The 21,850-nt window shown below is 51.1% G+C and overlaps 1 protein-coding gene across 1 annotated transcript in view; it reads right to left on the reverse strand.

The window, feature by feature from the left end:
- Positions 1–169: 169 nt before the first annotated feature.
- Positions 170–21,850, reverse strand: part of LOC142912434 (adhesion G protein-coupled receptor L3-like) — a 28,007-nt gene continuing 6,326 nt past the window's right edge. Inside the window, exons 2-7 of the mRNA XM_076060632.1 lie at positions 19,968–20,239; positions 13,914–14,481; positions 6,637–6,740; positions 5,923–6,085; positions 675–778; positions 170–187 (exon numbers count right to left, since the gene is read on the reverse strand). Coding sequence (XP_075916747.1) covers positions 170–187; positions 675–778; positions 5,923–6,085; positions 6,637–6,740; positions 13,914–14,481; positions 19,968–20,239 — 1,229 coding nt within the window. The remainder of the gene's footprint in view (positions 188–674; positions 779–5,922; positions 6,086–6,636; positions 6,741–13,913; positions 14,482–19,967; positions 20,240–21,850) is intronic.

Below are 21,850 nucleotides of genomic sequence, written 5' to 3' on the forward strand. Positions count from 1 at the left end.
GCCCCCTCCCCTCACTTTGCCCCTCCCCCTCGCTTCCGCCCTTCCCACCCTCCCCCCCTCGCTTCCGGCCCTCCTGTCCCCCCCCCCCCGTCACCTCCCTCACCTCCGCCCCCCCCTCGCCCCTCACTTCAGACCCCGCCCCCCCTCACTTCCGGCTCCTCCCTCCTCATTACCCTCCCTCCCCCCCCTGTTGTGGGCAAGGGGTTCGCACCATGAGCTGGAGAACCCAAAACAACCCGCAGACTGCCTGCTGCTGGATCTCCTCTCTGTTTAAAAGAACACATTTGAACAAATTTTTACCTCGGGTCTTTGCTCATCTACCGGCTTCACATTCCCTATTGCCCGTACAAAAACCGGAGGAAGGGCCTTTGCTATTGATGCCCCCAGGGTCTGGAATGCTATTGCCAATAAACTGCAACTTGAATCGCTACCAATGAGATTTTCACTCAAAACTGCTCTAGAGGAGTTGTACACCCCTAGCTTGCCACTGCTATTCAGTGGCCTAAAATAAAATGTTTCGCTCCGGATGTTGCGGGCATTGCGACGGCCGTGACGACGACGACAACTCGATTGGTGTCTCACATGAGGGGAAGGGAGAGGCAGGGAGGGAGGGAGGTGAGGCAGGGAGGAGAGGTAGGGCAGTGAAGGAGGCAGCAGGGGAGTTGACGGCTCACCCATTTCGCGATTCGGTTCACCCAGGCGGAAGTGCAGTTGCTCAAATCGGGCCCTCGGGCAGACCAGGCTCCACCGACGGCATCGCAGGTGTAGAGCGCCGTGCCTGAAGCGTGCGCGCGCACAGATACAAAGTTCCCCCCGTGCGGCCCTTGACAGACGCCGCTGGGCCGAGTGCCGTTAGCGAACGCCTCTGAGCGACGGCACGGCACACGATGGGGTGGGCGGCCGGTCGCCTTTGCATCTCCGGTGCTGCTGTTTACAAAGCGCGCCGCGTTACCGCCAACAACGTCTGCAGCAGTCCGCCGGGCAAGGCCCACTGAGCTGCACAGCCCCTTTGTTTCAGGAGTCACCTGGCGAACGAATTTGACGGCTCTGGCGAAAGTGGATCACCGCGCGGGAATTTGTAGCGGCGGCCAAACGCCCCCAAAACGACGCGTGGCCATTCTCAAATGTGGAGGGGAAAACCGGAGGACCCGGGGAAAAATCCACGCGACCACGGGGAGCGAAACTTGCAAAACTTCAATCCGCAATGCGTCAGCGTTGGGATCGAACCCACGACCACCGGGCGAGGTGGTTAACGTCTAGACCACGGGGGAGAGCCCAGGGTAGGTTCGTATGTTCGGAACCAATATTGGCCACGAGCGGGAATCAAACTCAGTTCAATGGGTTCATAGCCCACCAACACATACGAATATACGATCACGCATACACACACTCTCACACATAATCAATATACAATCACACATACACACACTCTCACACATAATCAATATACAATCACACATACACACACTCTCACACGTAATCAACATACGATCACACATACACACATTCTCACACATAATCAATATGCAATCACACATACACACACTCTCACACGTAATCAATATGCGATCACACATACACACACTCTCACACATAATCAATATACGATCACACATACACACACTCTCACACATAATCAACATACAATCACACATACACACACTCTCACACGTAATCAACATACAATCACACATACACACACTCTCACACATAATCAATATGCGATCACACATACACACACTCTCACACATAATCAATATACGATCACACATACACACACTCTCACACATAATCAACATACGATCACACATACACACACTTTCACACATAATCAATATGCAATCACACATACACACACTCTCACACATAATCAATATACGATCACACATACACACACTCTCACACATAGTCAATATACAATCATACATACACACACTCTCACACGTAATCAATAAACAATCACACATACACACACTCTCACACGTAATCAATATGCGATCACACATACACACACTCTCACACATAATCAACATACAATCACACATACACACACTCTCACACATAATCAACATACAATCACACATACACACACTCTCACACGTAATCAATATGCAATCACACATACACACACTCTCACACGTAATCAATATACAATCACACATACACACACTCTCACACGTAATCAATATGCGATCACACATACACACACTCTCACACATAATCAATATGCAATCACACATACACACACTCTCACACGTAATCAATATGCAATCACACATACACACACTCTCACACATAATCAATATGCAATCACACATACACACACTCTCACACGTAATCAATATGCAATCACACATACACACACTCTCACACATAATCAATATGCAATCACACATACACACACTCTCACACATAATCAATATGCAATCACACATACACACACTCTCACACATGATCAATATGCAATCACGCACATTTACATATAAAAGAAGGCACACACATTTACACGCACAATACGCAATCGTACACATTTGCACATATAGGAAATTCATCGATTTAGTCTGAGTTCACCTAAGGGATGCCCAAGACTCTGGTCAGATATCAATCGCCACCGATGCTGCGGCTGGAAAATCCAATTCAGATCGCCGGGTTCGAAGCGCAGTGCGCCAACAGTGGAATCGCCGCTCCCCACCTCACGTGATTGATCCACGCACACACACGGCGTGTGCACAAACACCCACACACGCACGCGTTCACACACACACACAAAGATCCCTCTGTAGCCTACATAGACCATTGTCTCCCCAGTACACACACACACACAGATCCCTCTGTAGCCTACATAGACCATTGTCTCCCCAGTACACACACACACAGATCCCACTGTAGCCTACATAGACCATTGTCTCCCCAGTACACACACACACAAAGATCCCTCTGTAGCCTACATAGACCATTGTCTCCCCAGTACACACACACACAAAGATCCCTCTGTAGCCTACATAGACCATTGTCTCCCTAGTACACACACACAAAGATCCCCCTGTAGCCTACATAGACCATTGTCTCCCTAGTACACACACACACACAGATCCCTCTGTAGCCTACATAGACCATTGTCTCCCTAAGTACACACACAGATCCCTCTGTAGCCTACATAGACCAGTGTCTCCCTAGTACACACACACACAGATCCCTCTGTAGCCTACATAGACAGTACACACACACACACAGATCCCTCTGTAGCCTACATAGACCATTGTCTCCCTAGTACACACACACACACAGATCCCTCTGTAGCCTACATAGACCATTGTCTCCCCAGTACACACACACAAAGATCCCTCTGTAGCCTACATAGACCATTGTTTCCCTAGTACACACACACAGATCCCTCTGTAGCCTACATAGACCATTGTCTCCCTAGTACACACACACACAGATCCCTCTGTAGCCTACATAGACCATTGTTTCCCTAGTACACACACACACAGCTCCCTCTGTAGCCTACATAGACCATTGTCTCCCCAGTACACACACACACAGATCCCTCTGTAGCCTACATAGACCATTGTCTCCCCAGTACACACACACACAAAGATCCCTCTGTAGCCTACATAGACCATTGTCTCCCTAGTACACACACCCACACACAGATCCCTCTGTAACCTACATAGACCATTGTCTCCCCAGTACACACACACACACACAGATCCCTCTGTAGCCTACATACACCATTGTCTCCCTAGAACACACACACAGATCCCTCTGTAGCCTACATAGACCATTGTCTCCCTAGTACACACACACAGACCCCTCTGTACCCTACATAGACCATTGTCTCCCTAAGTACACACACACAGATCCCTCTATAGCCTACATAGACCATTGTCTCCCTAGTACACACACACACAGATCCCTCTGTAGCCTACATAGACCATTGTCTCCCTAGTACACACACACACAGATCCATCTATAGCCTACATAGACCATTGTCTCTCCAGTACACACACACACAGATCCCTCTGTAGCCTACATAGACCATTGTCTCCCTAGTACAACAACAACAACAACAACCGCCATTCGCCACTAAGTGGCGGTGACGTCACCACGACGCTTGTGCCAGGCTATGTGCACCGTGAGGCCACGTGAAGTGTTGAACGCCCGCTGGCAGGAGGTCACTGGGCAGACCCAGGTGCCACGGGTCGACTGACTGAGATGACTGGCTGATGCACCACCTGTGCCCCCTACTGTGCCAACCTGCTGTGCTTTAGCCACCCGGCGCTCCGCTCGTTGTTGTGAGCGTCGCTCCTCCGCCCTCCGTTGTTGTTGGAGGGCGACTGCCTCCAACTGCCCAGTAGCATCCTTCACGAGCCTCCTTCACAGAGGCCGATCTTGACACCGCTGGTACCAGTCATCGGCAAGTCCACTCAGCTCCACGTCCTCCTGTACCACATCACTCCATCTCTTCTCTAGCCCGTGCCGCGCCCGCTTAGCCCCCTCAATCCGGCCAAACAAAAGCTGTTTCGGCATGCGGTAGCTGGGCATGCGGGCTACATGACCCAGCCATCGCAGCCTTGCCTGCCGGAGGAGCTCACCGATGGGACCCTGCCCAGATCTTTCAAGGATTTGTGAGCTCCTCACACAATCCAGTCTGGTTAAACCCAGGATGGATCGTAGGCAGGCCAGCCTAAATGTTTCTAACCGGCGAAGATGTTCCATTAGGGGGGTCCACGTTTCGCAAGCGTAGAGAAGGGAGGGAATGACCGTGGCCGAGAAGACCTGAAGCTTAGTGCGGAGCGACAGACCAGGTAGCTTCCACACAGCGTTACGCAACCGAAGAAAAGATATTGCCGCTCGACTGATTAGGAGTGAGACCTCTGCTGTTAAACTGGAGCCAGTCATAAGCACACTGCGCAGGTATGGGAAACTCTCCACTCTCTCCACAACTGCCCCATCACCGATTGGGAGTTGTGGGGGTGGAGTCTCCGATGGTACAAAATACCCAGGCAGGTGCTTAGTTTTGGTGGGGCTGATGGTAAGGCCCCACCTCTTAGTGGCACGCTCCAGTCTCAGCAGCAGCGTCTCCAACTCCTCCTCTGACTGAGCAGCTATTACCAAATCATCAGCATACACAGATACACACACAGACACACACACACACAGATAAATAGAAAGAAAGATGGAGATAGGGAGATGTGAGAGAAACAGACACGCAGATAGAGACACTGATACAGAGGAAGATTTGGGAGACAGAGACACGGAGATAGAGGGAGACGTGAGAGACAGAGACGCAGATAGAGACTCGGAGATAGGGGGAGACAGAGGGAGACGTGAGAGATAGAGACGCAGGTAGAGACCCGGAGACAGAGGGAGACAGAGGGAGACGTGAGAGATAGAGACACAGATAGAGACTCGGACACAGGGGGAGACAGAGGGAGACGTGAGAGACAGAGACGCAGCTAGAGACCAGGAGACAGGGGGAGACAGGGGGATACAGAGGGAGACGTGAGAGATAGAGACACAGATAGAGACTCGGAGACAGGGGGAGACAGAGGGAGACGTGAGAGACAGAGACGCAGCTAGAGACCCGGAGACAGGGGGAGACAGAGGGAGACGTGAGAGACAGAGACGCAGATAGAGACTCGGACACAGGGGGAGACAGAGGGAGACGTGAGAGACAGAGACGCAGCTAGAGACCTGGAGACAGGGGGAGACAGAGGGAGACGTGAGAGACAGAGACGCAGATAGAGACTCGGAGACAGGGGGAGACAGAGGGAGACGTGAGAGACAGAGACGCAGCTAGAGACCTGGAGACAGAGGGAGACAGAGGGAGACGTGAGAGATAGAGACGCAGATAGAGACTCGGAGACAGAGGGAGACAGAGGGAGACGGGCGGAGGCGGAGGGCGGGCGGACTCACCGACGGCACCCGCAGGACAGGGCCTCTCCGCCGTCTTGCCCGGCGGCAGCTGGGGCCACTGGACGGCGTGGGCGAGCGTGGGGGGACAGAATGCGGGCTCGCTGGTGCCGCCCTCGCCGCCGTCAGCGGGCGCCGCGTCTCCCGGTTTCACGTCGGTCGTGTCCTGCGGTGGCGTTAAAGAGTGGAGCGCAGCGTTGCAAGTGTTGAACCTCTTTCGCCAACCGTGCAGAGCCAACCGTGCTAATCGGAGGTGCGGTGCGCCAACCGCCACCGCTCACCACCACTACCATCAGCAACAACAACGCCACCACCACAGTCGCCACTACCACTGCCAACAAATATAAAGATCCCCCACCCCCCCGTATAGCCTTTAACAGACTGTAGGGGCAAGTGCTGTTCGCGAGCAGCTATGAAGGTCGGCACGGCACGCAAGGGGATGAGTGGCCAGCACCATGCCCGACCGCCTGCGGTGATGTTTTTACGCACCGCACCAGCTAATTATTTGAGGCTGAGTCGACCTAGGAGAGGAGTCCCAGGACCGGTTCAGATAATCGTCACCGGTGTTGGCCGTGAGCGGGAATCGAACTCGGGGTCGCCGGGTTCGTAGCGCGGCGTAGCGCTAATCGCCGCACCACCGCTCCCCACCACTATCACCACCACCACCACTACTGCCAACACTCTTGCTGCTACCACCACCATCACCACCACCGTCACCTGCGGCAGTTGCGCAGGGATGGGCGGCACCGTCGCCACGCGGCTCCGCGGAGGACTTGCGGTGCCGCCTCCGCTGGAAGGCCCCGACGTCGAAATCTCGTGCACTGCATTGTGGGAAACGCAAAGAACAAAACGACCGCATTGATGACACGGGCGCGACCGGCTAACATTTACACAGTCGACGGCGGCAAGAGCAGCGACGGCCGGCCGCTCCATTCGACACCGCCTATTGGCACGATCGGCTACGTACGGCGCGGAAAAAGTTCAACGTGCAAACATTCACAACCCAAGCGCAGCGGCGCAGGGCTACCAAACGTCCTGCACTGGCCGAACGTTCCCCGGTTTCAGGAAGGCCATCCCCGGTGTCCCAAAGAGTTCAAAGCTTGAGCCGCTTCAAAGTTTTCTGGCCTCATGCTCGACCCGTGGGGGGGGGGGGGGGGGCAGCTGGCGAGCGCAACGTCAGAGACAAAAGCCAAGGAGGAGGCCTCCTCACGCACCTCCGATTAGCGCAGTCGGCCACGCGGGGCGCGAGAGAAAGTTCCAACGTACCGCCCCGATCGCTACCGTCGAACAAAGTCGATCACCGTGTGAAAAACAAGAATAGGCTTGACCCCTTTCTGGCACTAAAACAGGAGGTGTTAAGATGCTCAAACACTAAAACAGACGAAACCTCACACAAGCAATCACGTCCGCAATAACCACGCACATACTTGTGGTGAACTTGCAAACGGAAACATAACGCTCTGGTAGTATGTGATGCACTGTCTTTGAAACGTATTGGCCTGCACCAGAGACAGCCGTCTTAATGGCCCAGTCCCATCAGTGTCTCACCAGAGAATGCCGAAAGGTGACCAGGACAAGGACAACGGCACTATCGGAGCCTTGATAGCTCGGGGGTGAGCAGCTACACCATCGGGAAATATTGTTTTGCCAGTATCAAAAGTATTGAAAGATAAGAATAGGTTTTAGCCCTTTCTGCCAATAACACAGGAGGTTTGATTCAAAGCTTCCGTGACTGCAGGGATTCATATTCTTGGTTCTTTTGGTAAAGTCACCACCATGTAGAAGGGAAACAATAAAATAATAAAAATATAAAACAATAAAATTCTCACGACGTTTCGACTGCAACACAAAGCAATCATCATCAGGTGTGAAAACCACAGCAAGAAAAAAACACAGCAAGAACATTTTCTTGCTCTGGTTTTCACACCTGATGACGATGGCTTGGTGTTGCAGTCGAAACGTCGTGAGAATTGTATTGTTTTTTTATATTTTTATAATTTTATTCTTTCCCTTCTACGTGGTGACTTTACCAAAAGAACCAAGAATATGAATCCCTGCAGTCACGAAAGCTTTAAATAAAGCCTCCTGTGTTATTGGCAGAAATGGCTAAAACCTATTCTTATCTTTCAATACTTTTGATACTGGCAAAACAATATTTCCCGATGGTGTTGCTGTTCACCTCCGAGCTATCAACGCTCCGATAGTGCCGTTGTCCTTGTCCTGGTCACCTTTCGGCATTCTCTGGCCAGACACTGATGGGACTGGGCCATAAAGACGGCTGTCTCTGGTGTAGGCCAATACGTTTCAAAGACAGTGCATCACATACTACCGGAGCGTGATGTTTCCGTTTGCAAGTTCACCGCAAGTATGTGCGCGGTTATTGCAGACGTCTGTTGAGTACACGTCAACAACAGACGGAGCGAGTTCAATAAAAATGTCAAACAGACGAGGCGGTGATGGGAGAGCGACTTGAGACCCCTGCGCCGTTTAGTCGATGAGTGCCTCCCGGCGATGGATAACAATCACCCGTGGCAGTCCTCATGCGGCTGTGGGCCTCTGTGAAGCAAAGCCGTAGGGCCATGGATGGGGTCCTACCTCTGGTTTTAAAAGGTCAGTTTGGTACGAGCGGCTGGATTTAATCACTCGCTCTGAATGTAATGACATTGTCCTGTGAGCAAACTTGGCCCCGCCATAGGAAGGTGGAATTCCCACGCTGGCTCAGGGTTGTAAGCGGGAGATGAGAGCCAAATGCCTCGAGACGCTCTTCTTTAGCAGGAAAATCAGTTTTGAGTCGTCGTCGAATGCGACGGCGAGTGTCTGTTGACAACCAACTCCTCAACTTGGGCACCGCAGTGGCATAGATGTTGACTACCTCGCCTGGTGTACAGGAAGTCGTGGGTTCGATCCTGACCCTGATGCCTGCTGCTGTATATTTGGAGTTTGCGTGTCTCTCTCCGTTGTGAGATGTTAACTACCTCGCCTGGTATACAGGATGTCGTGGGTTCGATCCCGAACCTGACGCCTGCTGCTGCTGTATATTTGGAGTTTGCGTGTCTCTCTCTCTCTCCGTGGTGAGATGTTAACCGCCTCGCCTGGTATTCGATGGGTAGGTCGCTATGGTGGGCCAAAGCGTGTCCCCGTACTCCCGCCTCTCAAAGAAGTCTGGCCAGCGTGGAAGAGTAGGCCAAGTACCCTCTCTAGAGCTCACTCGAGTAGAATCCCTTCCACCAGCAGCGGCATGAAGCAAGCAAATTAATTTTTATCGTCACTGTTATTATTATTGTCATAATGCCATCGAACTGCAAGACAAAGAGGACATTTCGATTTAAAGCTTTCATGACTGCAAGGATTCATCTTCTTTGGTTTTTCGGTAAAGTCACGTAGAATGAGAATAAAATAATAAATTGATAAAATAAAATAACACAATAATATTCTCACGACGTTTCGGCCACAACACAAGCGGCCTTCATCAGGTGAAGGGACGAGACTGTCTGGTAGGACAGCGCTGGAGTGAAAGAAAGCCACGTTCAGATCACGACCTTTAAGCTGTGTCAGAAGAAACAAAGCGCCTTGACAAAGGAATTAGCATATAATTTAGCATTGAAATGGCCGAGTGATTAGCTTGTGACTGGTCACAGAAATGGCTATGTTAAAGTTAAAGCATACACATCCGCAGAGGCACCCCTTGACAAAGGAATTAGCATAGAATTTAGCATTGAAATAGCTAAGTTAAAGCATACACATCTGCAGAGGCACCCCTTGACAAAGGATGAGGCATAGAATTTAGCATTGAAATAGCTGAGTGATTAGCTTGTAACTGGTCACAGAAATAGCTATCTTTAAAGTCAGAGCATACACATTCACCGAGGCACCTAGTACAAATCAAACAGGAGAATTTAGCATTGAAATAACTAGGCGAATTTAGCATTGAAATAACTGAGTGATTAGCTAGTGACTGGTCACAGAAATGGCTATGTTGAAGTCAAGGTCTACACATCTGAGCTATTCACAGTAACTGGGTATACAATACAATGTATAATGAATACTACATAGTGAACCAATAAAAAACTAAAATATAAATTACCTTAATGTTATCAATAAACTCTATATTCTCCAATCAGCTAAGCTACCAACAATAAGTCGTTATATATCACAATGCTATATGGCGAAAAAATGGGTGGATTCTTACCCTCAACTTTAGCAACACGGATAGCTACGGGCCCCGTTCAGACGGACGAGTCCATCCAAGGTCGGAACAGAGGAGGGGGAGAGAGACAGCTGCGAGGCGCTATTATACTCCATGTTGTAAACCATACCATTAACCGTGGTGTGAGAGGTATTAAGAGTCAATGCTGGTGAAAGAGCTGCGGTCTGAAGGTCATCGTAAAATACAATTAATTAAGAACGGAAATGGTTTAAAACATCTTTCCAATGGTTACTAAGCCAGAATCCATCTTCTCGGTTGAAATTGTCTCTGTGCTTGTATATGTGAATGGCCTCATGAACGAATCTCTCATGGTAGCCGGTTGGTTTGCAAAGAACCTCCGTCTTGGAGAAGTCAATGTCATGTGAGCCCACTGAATTATAACAGTGATCTGCCACGGCAGAGGAGTTCGTCCTACCGTGTTTCAAGTCTGCTTTATGTTCACGGATGCGGTCCGAGATATGTCGTTTGGTTTCTCCAATGTAGCTACTACCACAGAGGCACTTTAGTTTGTAAACGCCCGGGTACTGTATGTCTGGAACAGCATCTTTTACAGATGGAACTAGATCACGGATTTTATGTATTGTGTTGAATCGGACCTGGATCTTGTGTTTATTCAGGATTTTGGAGATCTTTTTAGTGACCCCTGCAATGTAGGGTAAGGTGATGGTTTTGAGTGGCTCCACAAGAGAATCCTTCTTCATGAATGGAGTGATGGCTTTGCGGATTGTGTAGTCGGAGTAACCATTAACCCTGAGAGCCTGGTGTACGTGCTTGAGTTCACTGGTAATGTGTTCCTGGTCGGAAATGCATTGGGCTCTATGGTATGGAGTCTTGATGAGGGAGTTCTTCTGGGATGGATGGTGGTGGGAATCCGGTTTCAAGAAAGCATCTGTATGGGTGGCTTTCCTGTAGACAGAGTGGCTCATTGAACCATCATGTCTCCTTTTAATTAAGACATCCAAAAAGGGTAGTTTGCCATCTTTTTCGACCTCCATGGTAAATCTGATGGCTGGGTGTATGGAATTGATGTGGTCGCGGAATTGGTCTAGAGCAGGCTGGCCATGTGGCCAGATGACAAAGGTGTCATCCACGTACCTCTTCCATAAGGTCGGGCGTAGAGTGGCAGTCTGGATGGCGTCAGTTTCAATTTTTTCCATGAATACGTTGGCTACAACCGGAGATAGGGGGGGGGGCCCATTGGGGTGCCCTCATTTTGTTTGTAGAAAGTTTCATTCCAGGTGAAGTATGTGTTGGTTAAGCAATGTCTCACAAGGGGGGGTACACCCACGCACCGAAAAGATAGACGTCAACAAAGTCGTAATTAATCGCAGTAACAGTTCCATTTCTGATGGTCTGAAATCCGTTTTAGCTAAAGGTCTAAACTTTGCTGTCACACCGAGACACTTACCGGTTAATGATATCATTGCCCATGTCGACGTTGCACTCAAGGGCTTGAGTCCCATCGCTGCAGATGTAGCAAGATCTGAAATCGCTGCAACCCTCAAAAACGCTAAGTTGCCACCCAGCAACATCAGCAAAGACGAACGTTTTGAATTATCTCAATTAAAAAGAGGGATGATATTGTCGTCCTCTCAGCCGACAAGGGCAATGCCACTGTCATCATGGACAAAATAGAATATAACAACAAAATTCAAGAACTACTCAACGATGGCAGCTATACAAAAATAAAAAGAGATCCCACCAACAGCCTGGTTACCAAAACGAACAAAATCATCTCTGATTCAACAGCATTAATTGATGAGACCAAACAGTTCTCGTTGAAACCCTCTGCTGCCAGACCACCAAGATTATATGGCCTTCCAAAGATACACAGAGAAGATACACCCCTTCGTCCCATTGTCTCTACTATCAACTCCCCCACCTATAAACTGGCACGTTTTCTTGCTGATATACTGCGACCTTTCACTGGAAAAACCACCTCTGCGGTACTAAATTCTACTCACCTGGTATCGACAATCAAAGGCATTTCCCTGTCTCCAGACGACCTGCTTGTCAGTTTTGATGTGGTGTCCTTGTTCACCAACCTTATGGAAGAGGTACGAAGATGACACCTTTGTCATCTGGCCACATGGCCAGCCTGCTCTAGACCAATTCCGCGACCACATCAATTCCATACACCCAGCCATCAGATTTACCATGGAGGTCGAAAAAGATGGCAAACTACCCTTTTTGGATGTCTTAATTAAAAGGAGATATGATGGTTCAATGAGCCACTCTGTCTACAGGAAAGCCACCCATACAGATGCTCACTTGAAACCGGATTCCCACCACCATCCATCCCAGAAGAACTCCCTCATCAAGACTCTATACCATAGAGCCCAATGCATTTCCGACCAGGAACACATTACCAGTGAACTCAAGCACGTACACCAGGCTCTCAGGGCTAATGGTTACTCCGACTACACAATCCGCAAAGCCATCACTCCAGTCATGAAGAAGGATTCTCTTGTGGAGCCACTCAAAACCATCACCTTACCCTACATTGCAGGGGTCACTAAAAAGATCTCCAAAATCCTGAATAAACACAAGATCCAGGTCCGATTCAACACAATACATAAAATCCGTGATCTAGTTCCATCTGTAAAAGATGCTGTTCCAGACATACAGGACCCGGGCGTTTACAAACTAAAGTGCCTCTGTGGTAGTAGCTACATTGGAGAAACCAAACGACATATCTCGGACCGCATCCGTGAACATAAAGCAGACTTGAAACACGGTAGGACGAACTCCTCTGCCGTGGCAGAACACTGTTATAATTCAGTGGGCTCACATGACATTGACTTCTCCAAGACGGAGGTTCTTTGCAAACCAACCGGCTACCATGAGAGATTCGTTCATGAGGCCATTCACATATACAAGCACAGAGACAATTTCAACCGAGAAGATGGATTCTGGCTTAATAACCATTGGAAAGATGTTTTAAACCTTTTCCGTTGTTAATTAATTGTATTTTACGATGACCTTCAGACCGCAGCTCTTTCACCAGCATTGACTCTTAATACCTCTCACACCACGGTTAATGGTATGGTTTACAACATGGAGTATAATAGCGCCTCGTAGCTGTCTCTCTCCCCCTCCTCTGTTCCGACCTTGGATGAACTCGTCCGTCTGAACGGGGCCCGTAGCTATCCGTGTTACTAAAGTTGAGGGTAAGAATCCACCCATTTTTTCGCCATATAGCATTGTGATATATAACGACTTATTGTTGGTAGCTTAGCTGATTGGAGAATATAGAGTTTATTGATAACATTAAGGTAATTTATATTTTAGTTTTTTATTGGTTCACTATATAGTATTCATTATACATTGTATTGTATACCCAGTTACTGTGAATAGCTCAGATGTGTAGACCTTGACTTCAACATAGCCATTTCTGTGACCAGTCACAAGCTAATCACTCGGCCATTTTAATGCTAAATTATATGCTAATTCCTTTGTCAAGGTGCTTTGTTTCTTCTGACACAGCTTAAAGGTCGTGATCTGAACGTGGCTTTTTTTCACTCCAGCGCTGTCCTACCAGACAGTCTCGTCCCTTTACCTGATGAAGGCCGCTTGTGTTGTGGCCGAAACGTCGTGAGAATATTATTGTGTTATTTTATTTTATCAATTTATTATTTTATTCTCATTCTACGTGACTTTACCGAAAGAACCAAAGAAGACAAAGCGGACTTTCAAACTCCAATCCAACCGCTCCCCACCGCCCCACTCTTCCACCCCCCCGCTCCCCCCAACCCACAACCAACCCCACCGACACCCTCCCGCTCACCCGCAGCAGGGTCCCGCGTGCCGAAGCGCAGCGCGTAGCGCAGCGCGTGGTGGTTGTTCCACACGTAGAGGGCGCGGTCGCGCGCGTTGTACTGCACCGACGTGATGAACCGGAACGGGTTGGGGAACGGGACGGAGACGCGAGCGTCCCGCCGCGAGTCGGTGTCGTACACGTAGTCGATGCGGTCGCTCGTCCCCCCACCTCCCCCTCCTCCTCCTCCCACAGCGTCCGCCCCTCCGTCGCCGTCGTCCTCGTAAGTCGAGCGCAGGACGTGGAGGACGCCGCACGCCATGAAGGCGTCGGAGGCCGAGCGCTTGACGTAGGCCGTCTCGAAGGAGGCCTCGACGCGCATCGCGCGCGGATTTAAGCGGCTCACCACCATGCGCCCGTGGTTCTGCTCCGTGGCGTAGACGACCCAGAGGCAGCGCTCGTCGGCCGCCAGGTCGATGTCGGACTTGCCGCCCCAGCGGTAGGGCGAAGTGTCGTGGTAGTTGGCGTTGGGGATGAATGCCTCGCCGCCCTTGACGCGCGTGCGCAGGTCGAACTTGACGACGCTGCGCGTTCGCTCCTGCGACGGCGCGCAGCGTGGGTGGCAGGGAGATGTTAAGTGAGTGAGTGAGTGTGTGGTGAGGTGAGTGAGTGTGTGGTGAGGTGAGTGAGTGTGGTGTGTGTGTGGTGGAGAGGTGAGTGTGGGTGTAAGAGGTGAGTGAGTGAGTGAGTGTGGTGTGTGGTGGAGAGGTGAGTGAGTGAGTGAGTGTGAGAGGTGAGTGAGTGAGTGAGTGTGTGGTGAGTTGGGTGAGTGTGAGAGGTGAGTGTGTGTGTGGTGGAGAGGTGAGTGTGGGTGTAAGAGGTGAGTGAGTGAGTGAGTGTGGTGTGTGGTGGAGAGGTGAGTGAGTGAGTGTGAGAGTTGAGTGAGTGTGTGGTGAGGTGGGTGAGTGTGAGTGTGAGAGGTGAGTGAGTGTGTGTGTGTGGTGTAGTGGTGGGTGAGTGTGAGAGGTGAGTATGTGTGTGTGGTGGAGAGGTGAGTGAGTGTGGGTGTGAGAGGTGAGTGTGTGTGTGGTCGAGAGGTGGGTGTGTGTGTGGTGGAGAGGTGAGTGAGTGAGTGTGGGTGTGAGAGGTGAGTGTGTGTGGTGGAGAGGTGGGTGAGTGTGGGTGTGAGAGGTGAGTGTGTGTGTGTGGTGGAGAGGTGAGTGAGTGTGGGTGTGAGAGGTGAGTGAGTGAGTGTGTGGTGGAGAGGTGAGTGAGTGTGGGTGTGAGAGGTGAGTGAGTGTGTGTGTGGTGGAGAGGTGGGTGAGTGTGTGTGTGGTGGAGAGGTGGGTGAGTGTGTGTGGTTGTGAGAGGTGAGTGTGTGTGTGTGGTGGAGAGGTGAGTGAGTGTGGGTGTGAGAGGTGAGTGAGTGTGTGTGTGGTGGAGAGGTGGGTGAGTGTGGGTGTGAGAGGTGAGTGTGTGTGTGTGGTGAGGTGAGTGTGAGTGTGTGTGGTGGAGAGGTGGGTGAGTGTGGGTGTGAGGGGTGAGTGAGTGAGTGTGTGGTGGAGAGGTGAGTGAGTGTGGGTGTGAGAGGTGAGTGAGTGTGTGTGTGGTGGAGAGGTGAGTGAGTGTGGGTGTGAGAGGTGAGTGTGGGCGTGTGTGGTGGAGAGGTGGGTGAGTGTGGGTGTGAGGGGTGAGTGAGTGAGTGTGTGGTGGAGAGGTGAGTGAGTGTGGGTGTGAGAGGTGAGTGAGTGCGTGTGTGTGTGTGGGGAGAGGTGAGTGAGTGTGGATGTGTGTGGGGAGAGGTGGGTGAGTGTGTGGGAAGAGGTGAGTGAGTGCATGAGGGAGAGGGAGGGAGGGAGGGAGAGGGGGTGGGGAGAGGGAAGGTGAGAGTGAGAGGGGGGGTGAGTGTGTGTGTGTGGTGGAGAGGTGAGTGTGGGTGTGACAGGTGAGTAAGTGAGTGTGTGGGGAGAGGTGAGTGAGTGAGTGTGTGAGGGAGAGGGGGTGGGGAGAGAAAAGGTGAGCGTGAGAGGAGAGTGTGAGTGTGTGTGCGTGTATGAGTGGGTGAAGGTGTGACCATGAAAGATCCGGGCGTGGTGGTGGTGGTGTTGGCCACGCCAGCCCCTCGTACGCTGCGCCTGCCCATCAGAGGTGCTGCTCGCTAACAGCGCTTGCCCCAACAGTCTGTTGAAGGCTTTACAGGGGATCTTGGTCTTTGATGAGCACAAGTGAAGTGCGTGGGGGCGCTCCTCACAGTGTGTGAGGGAGAGCGGAGGTGAAGGTACAAAGGTGTTTGAGTGCGAGTGTCTGAGTGTGTGTGTATGTGTGTATGTATGTGTGTGTGCGTGTGTGTGGGAGCGGTAGTGTAGCGGTTAGTGCTACGCTGCGCTACGAACCCAGCGACCCGGGTTCGATTCCCGCTCACGGCCAACACCGTCAGTGACGATTATCTGAACCGGTCTTGGGCCTCCCCTAGGTCGACTCAGCCTCAAATGAGTACCTGGTGCGGTGGATAAAAACATTGCCACTGGGGAGACAAAGGCGGTCGGGCGTGGTGCTGGCCACCCACCCCCTCGTGTACCGTTCCGACCTTCATAGGTGCTCGCTAACAGCACTTGCCCCTACAGTCTGTTAAGGCTATATGGGGGATCTTTATCTTTGTGTGTGTGTATGGCTGCTTTGGGTACGCGGTCCAGACCTCCCCAGAGACCCTGGCTGACAGAGGAGGTGTTCAGGATGGTTGAGAAAAAGCGACAGGCCCACGCTCATCGGCTACAGCATCCCACGTCGGAGAATGAGGAGGCTTACCTCAGCCTTCGCTCGGAGGTTCGGAGAGCCGTGAGGCGCTGCAAGGATGGGTGGTGGTCGCGGGTTGCTGTGGAGATGAAGTCTGCCTCAATGGCCCGCGATCACAAATCTCTATTTAACTCCATCAAAAAAGTAACCTGCAGCGCCACACCTATTACCATCATTAGGGGAAAGAACGGTGATCCGATCTCCGACCCCCAGGAACAGGTTTGCAGATTTGCTTAGCATTTCTGTGAGGTCCTGGGGGAGGGGGAATCCCTCAGCCTGGAAAACATCATGGGACAAAGTGGGGATGACCCTGCTGAGGCTGCGGTGCCTCAAATATTGGAGGAAGAAGTCACCCCCTGTGAGTGGCTGGCTGAGGTGCCATCCATTGAGGAAGTACTGAAGGCGATCCAGAGCCTGAAACCAGGAAAGGCACCGGGCAGAAATGATCTCCCAAGCGAAATGCTGAGGGATTGTGGCGTTTGTGCACAGACTGCCCTACATGACATCATAACAACAGTCTGGACCACTGGATGGGTTCTGCAGGATTGGAAGAAGGGGGACCGCACAGACTGTAACAACTACAGGGGAATCTCAAGGATTATTCAACATCGCCTTGCTAGGCACACTGAGGAGAGGCTGGCGGAGCTCCAATACGGTTTCAGGAAAGGGCGGTCCTGAACAGATGCCATATATTCTGCCCGTGTGCTACAGCAGAAGTGTAGGGAATTCCAACAAGACCTACATCTCTGCTCCATTGACCTGGTCAAGGCCTATGATACCATCAATAGGCCTGGGCTCTGGGTTGTTCTTCGTATTTTCGGAATCCCTGAGCCTCTGCTCATGATCATTAAGGACCTTCATGATACTGAGCGGGCCCGGGTAAAACTATGTGGCCGGGAGTCAGAGCCATTCCCTGTACACCTTGGGGTGCAACAGGGATGTCCTCTGGCTCCAACATTATTTAACATCTATTTCGACCACGTAGTTCGTGAAGCCTTCAGTAGCTGTACCCGAGGAATTTCCATCTGGTACAGGTAGAATGGGAGGCTGATCGATGCCCGGGTGCGGTCAAGGGATGGCTCCCTATTGGTCAACCACGTTATGTATGCGGACGACCTGGTAATAGCAGCTCACTCAGAGGAGAAATTGGAGGTGCTGCTGCTGAAACTTGAGTGTGCCACGGAGTGGTGGGGCCTTACCATCAGCCCCACCAAAACTAAGCACCTGCCTGGGTATTTTATACCATCGGACACTCCACCCCCACAACTCCCAATCGGTGATGGGGCAGTTGTGGAGAGAGTGGAGAGTTTCCCATACCTGGGCAGTGTGCTCATGACAGGCTCCGGTTTAACAGCAGAGGTCTCACTCCGAATCAGTCGAGCGGCATCATCTTTTCATCGTTGCATAAAGCTGTGTGGAAGCTACCTGGTCTGTCACTCCGCAAGAAGCTTCAGGTCTTCTCTGCCACAGTCATTCCCTCCCTTCTCTATGCTTGCGAAACGTGGACACCCCTAATGGAACACCTTCGCCAGTTAGAAACATTTAGGCTGGCCTGCCTACAATCCATCCTGGGTTTAACCAGACTGGATTGTGTGAGGAGTTCACAATTCCTCGAAAGATCTGGACAAAGTCCCATCGGTGAGCTCCTCCGGCAGGCAAGGCTGCGTTGGCTGGGCCATGTAGCCCGCATGCCCAATCACCGCATGCCCAAATCGCTTTTGTTCGGCCGGATCGAGGTGGCTAAACGGGCGCGGCACGGGCTAGAGAAGAGATGGAGTGACGTGGTACAGGAGGATGTGGAGCTGAGTGGACTTGCCAATGACTGGTACCAGCGGTGTCAAGATCGGCCTCTGTGGAGGAGGCTTGTGAAGGACGCTACTGGGCAGTTGTAGGCAGTCACCCTCCAACAACAACAGAGGGTTGAGGAGCGACGCTCACAACAACGAGCGGAGCGCCGGGTGGCTAAAACACAGCAAGTTGGCACAGTAGGGGGCACAGGTGGTGCATCAGCCGGTTATCTCGGTCATCTCAGTCAGTCGACCCATGGCACCTGGGTCTGCCCTGTGACCTCCTGCCAGCGGGCATTCGACACTTCACGTGGCCTCAAGGTGCACATGGCCTGGCACAAGCGTCGTGGTGACGTCACCGCCACTTAGTGGCGAAAGGCGGTTGTTGTTGTATATACAGCTCACAACTGGAGGGCTCTCGCTCCCCAGTTAATGCATTCAGCAACTGCAATGTTTACTGGAGTTCTGAGCTCAGTCTACAAACTATAAAACTATTAACTATTTTTATCTTACAGGTCAGGACCACTGAGCCGGGATAGCTCTTTTTCAGAAGCGACCTGGCCACTAAATGATGGCTCAACGGAGTGGAAATGTACAGCAGCCAAATACTCTGAACGCGTGACGTCGATTCTCAACGTGGAGGGAAAAAAACGGAAGATCCAGAGGAAAAATCCACGAGGAGAACACGCAAACTCCAAATATACAGCAGCAGGCGTCAGGGTCGGGATTGAACCCACGAGCTTATGTATACCAGGCGAGGTCGTAAACATCTCTCCACCATATTCTTGGTTCTTTCGGTAAAGTCACGTAGAAGGGAAACAATAAAATAATAAAAATATCTCTCCACCAGTCATTGCAACAGTCCCTAGCCTGATAAAAGTTTAGTGTCAGCGTATGTGTGGGTGCCCCCACCTGGAAAGAGAAATCAAAGTTCTATCCGGCCCTCTGGCAAAAGCTCTCTCCCCACCGCCGTCCTATACTTCGGGTAATGAACACGATTAATAATTCAACACATTTGGTATTCGCGCCAATCTGAGAACCGCAGGGGCCATCACGAATGAAGGCGCCATTTCACAGACGGGTATACGCTGCCAGTAGGGGGAAGGGGCGACGTTGCCAAGTGGTTTCACCCACGGCCTCTTGTATACCAGGCGAGGTAGTGAACATCTCTCCACCGCGCCGCCCCTATGGCCCCTATCGTCATCATCATTATCATCACGGCTCTGTCGTACCAGGCAAGGTCCACCAAGCCATACAGCTCTTTTGCAGAAGCGAGCTGGCCACACAAAATGACAGCTCAACCAAGCGGCTTCTCACGTGGCAAAGTAATAGCGGCCAATTACTCTAAAAGCGTGTGGATTCTAAACGAGGTAGTTAACATCTCTCCACCGGGGCGCCCCGACCGCCCCTACCGCCCCTACCACCCCTACCGCCATCTGCCGTCCATCATCCCACTGGTGCTCACGCGGAAACCCCCCCCCCCCCCCCGGCGCCGGGCACCGACCCTGTTGAAGAACACAGCTCCGTCGTACACCACGAAGCCCGTGCCATCGACGCGGTGCGGCAGCTTGTAGTTGGTGAGCGGTCGCCTGGCCAGGATGTCCTGGAGGGAGGCGTACTTCACGAGTCTGTCGGTGCGGAACGGCGTCCACGGCATGACGTACACCTTGTCGGTGGCCTGCAGCGGGTCGCGGCACCACGAGCCGGCCTGCTGCTTCGCCTCCAGGAGGTGCGAAGCCTCGCCAACGAGGAGGACGCTGCCCGGGCACGGGAAGACTGCCCAGGGAAAACGAGGGACAGACGAATGAACGAACGGTCGGGTCAGGGATTCGCGGCTGCTCCCTAAGTTGATATTCTATCAACTGAAAACGTTTTTTTTATTCTTGGTTCTTTCGGTAAAGTCACTACCACGTAGAAAGGAAACAATTAAATAATAAAAATATAAAACAATTACATTCTCACGACGTTTCGACTGCAACACAAGCAATCATCATCAGGTGTGAAAACCACAGCAAGAAAATTTGAAAAAAAAATAACCGCCACTTTTTCAAATTTTCTTGCTGTGGTTTTCACACCTGATGATGATTGCTTCTTGTGTTGCAGTCGAAACGTCGTGAGAAGTTTATTGTTTTATATTTTTATTATTTTATTGTTTCCCTTCTATGTGGTGACTTTACCGAAAGAACCAAGAATATTAATCCCTGCAGTCACAAAAGCTTTAAATAAAAAAATTAAAACTTTTTTTAATATTTGAGCAGGTAAGGCCCACTGAGCCACGAAACTCTTTCGCCGAAGCAACTTGGCCACACAATTGACAGATCAACGAAAGTTTCTTATCATGTGGAAATGCACAGCAGTGTCCAAATACTCGCAATGCGTGACGTTGATTCTACACGCGGAGGGAGAAACTGGAGGACCCGGCGAGAACTCCACATGACCACAGGGTTAACGTGCAAGCTTCCAAGTATACAAGCCTCAGGGTTGGGATCGAACCCACGACCTCCTGTATACCAGGCGAGGAAGTTGACACCCCGCCACCGTTTGCATGCGTGTACTGATGGGCGTATGTTAACATGGGTGCCGTCTGCATCGCAGCAGAGCCTGATGAAGCCGAATTTGAGCAGGTAAGGCCCACTGAGCCACGAAACTCTTTCGCCGAAGCAACTTGGCCACACAATTGACAGATCAACGAAAGTTTCTAATCATGTGGAAATGCACAGCAGTGTCCAAATACTCGCAATGCGTGACGTTGATTCTACACGCGGAGGGAGAAACTGGAGGACCCGGCGAGAACTCCACATGACCACAGGGTTAACGTGCAAGCTTCCAAGTATACAAGCCTCAGGGTTGGGATCGAACCCTCGACCTCCTGTATACCAGGCGAGGAAGTTGACACCCCGCCACCGTTTGCATGCGTGTACTGATGGGCGTATGTTAACATGGGTGCCGTCTGCATCGCAGCAGAGCCTGATGAAGCCGAATGTCCACAGGGAACGATCGCGTTTCTTAAACATGCACATGTGGCATGTGCATCGGGAGCTTAGCGTGTGGCATACATCGACTGATTCATCGTCGCACGTCGGTTACAGTGAGGGAAAAAAAGCATTTGATCCCCTGTTGATTTTGTACGTTTGACCACTGACAAAGAAATGATCAGTCAATAATTTTAATGGTAGGTTTATTTGAACAGTGGGAGACAGAATAACAACAAAATCCAGAAAAACGCATGTCAAAAATGTTATAAATTGATTTGCATTTTAATGAGGGAAATAAGTATTTGACCCCCTCTCAATCAGAAAGATGTCTGGCTCCCAGGTGTCTTTTATACAGGTAACGAGCAGAGATTAGGAGCACACTCTTAAAGGGAGTGCTCCTAATCTCAGCTTG

Source organism: Petromyzon marinus, unplaced genomic scaffold (assembly GCF_048934315.1).
Source record: "Petromyzon marinus isolate PM22_M1 ecotype Great Lakes invasive population unplaced genomic scaffold, UKy_Petmar_22M1.pri1.0 PM_G_Scaffold_20, whole genome shotgun sequence".
In the NCBI taxonomy this organism is placed as follows: domain Eukaryota; kingdom Metazoa; phylum Chordata; class Hyperoartia; order Petromyzontiformes; family Petromyzontidae; genus Petromyzon; species Petromyzon marinus.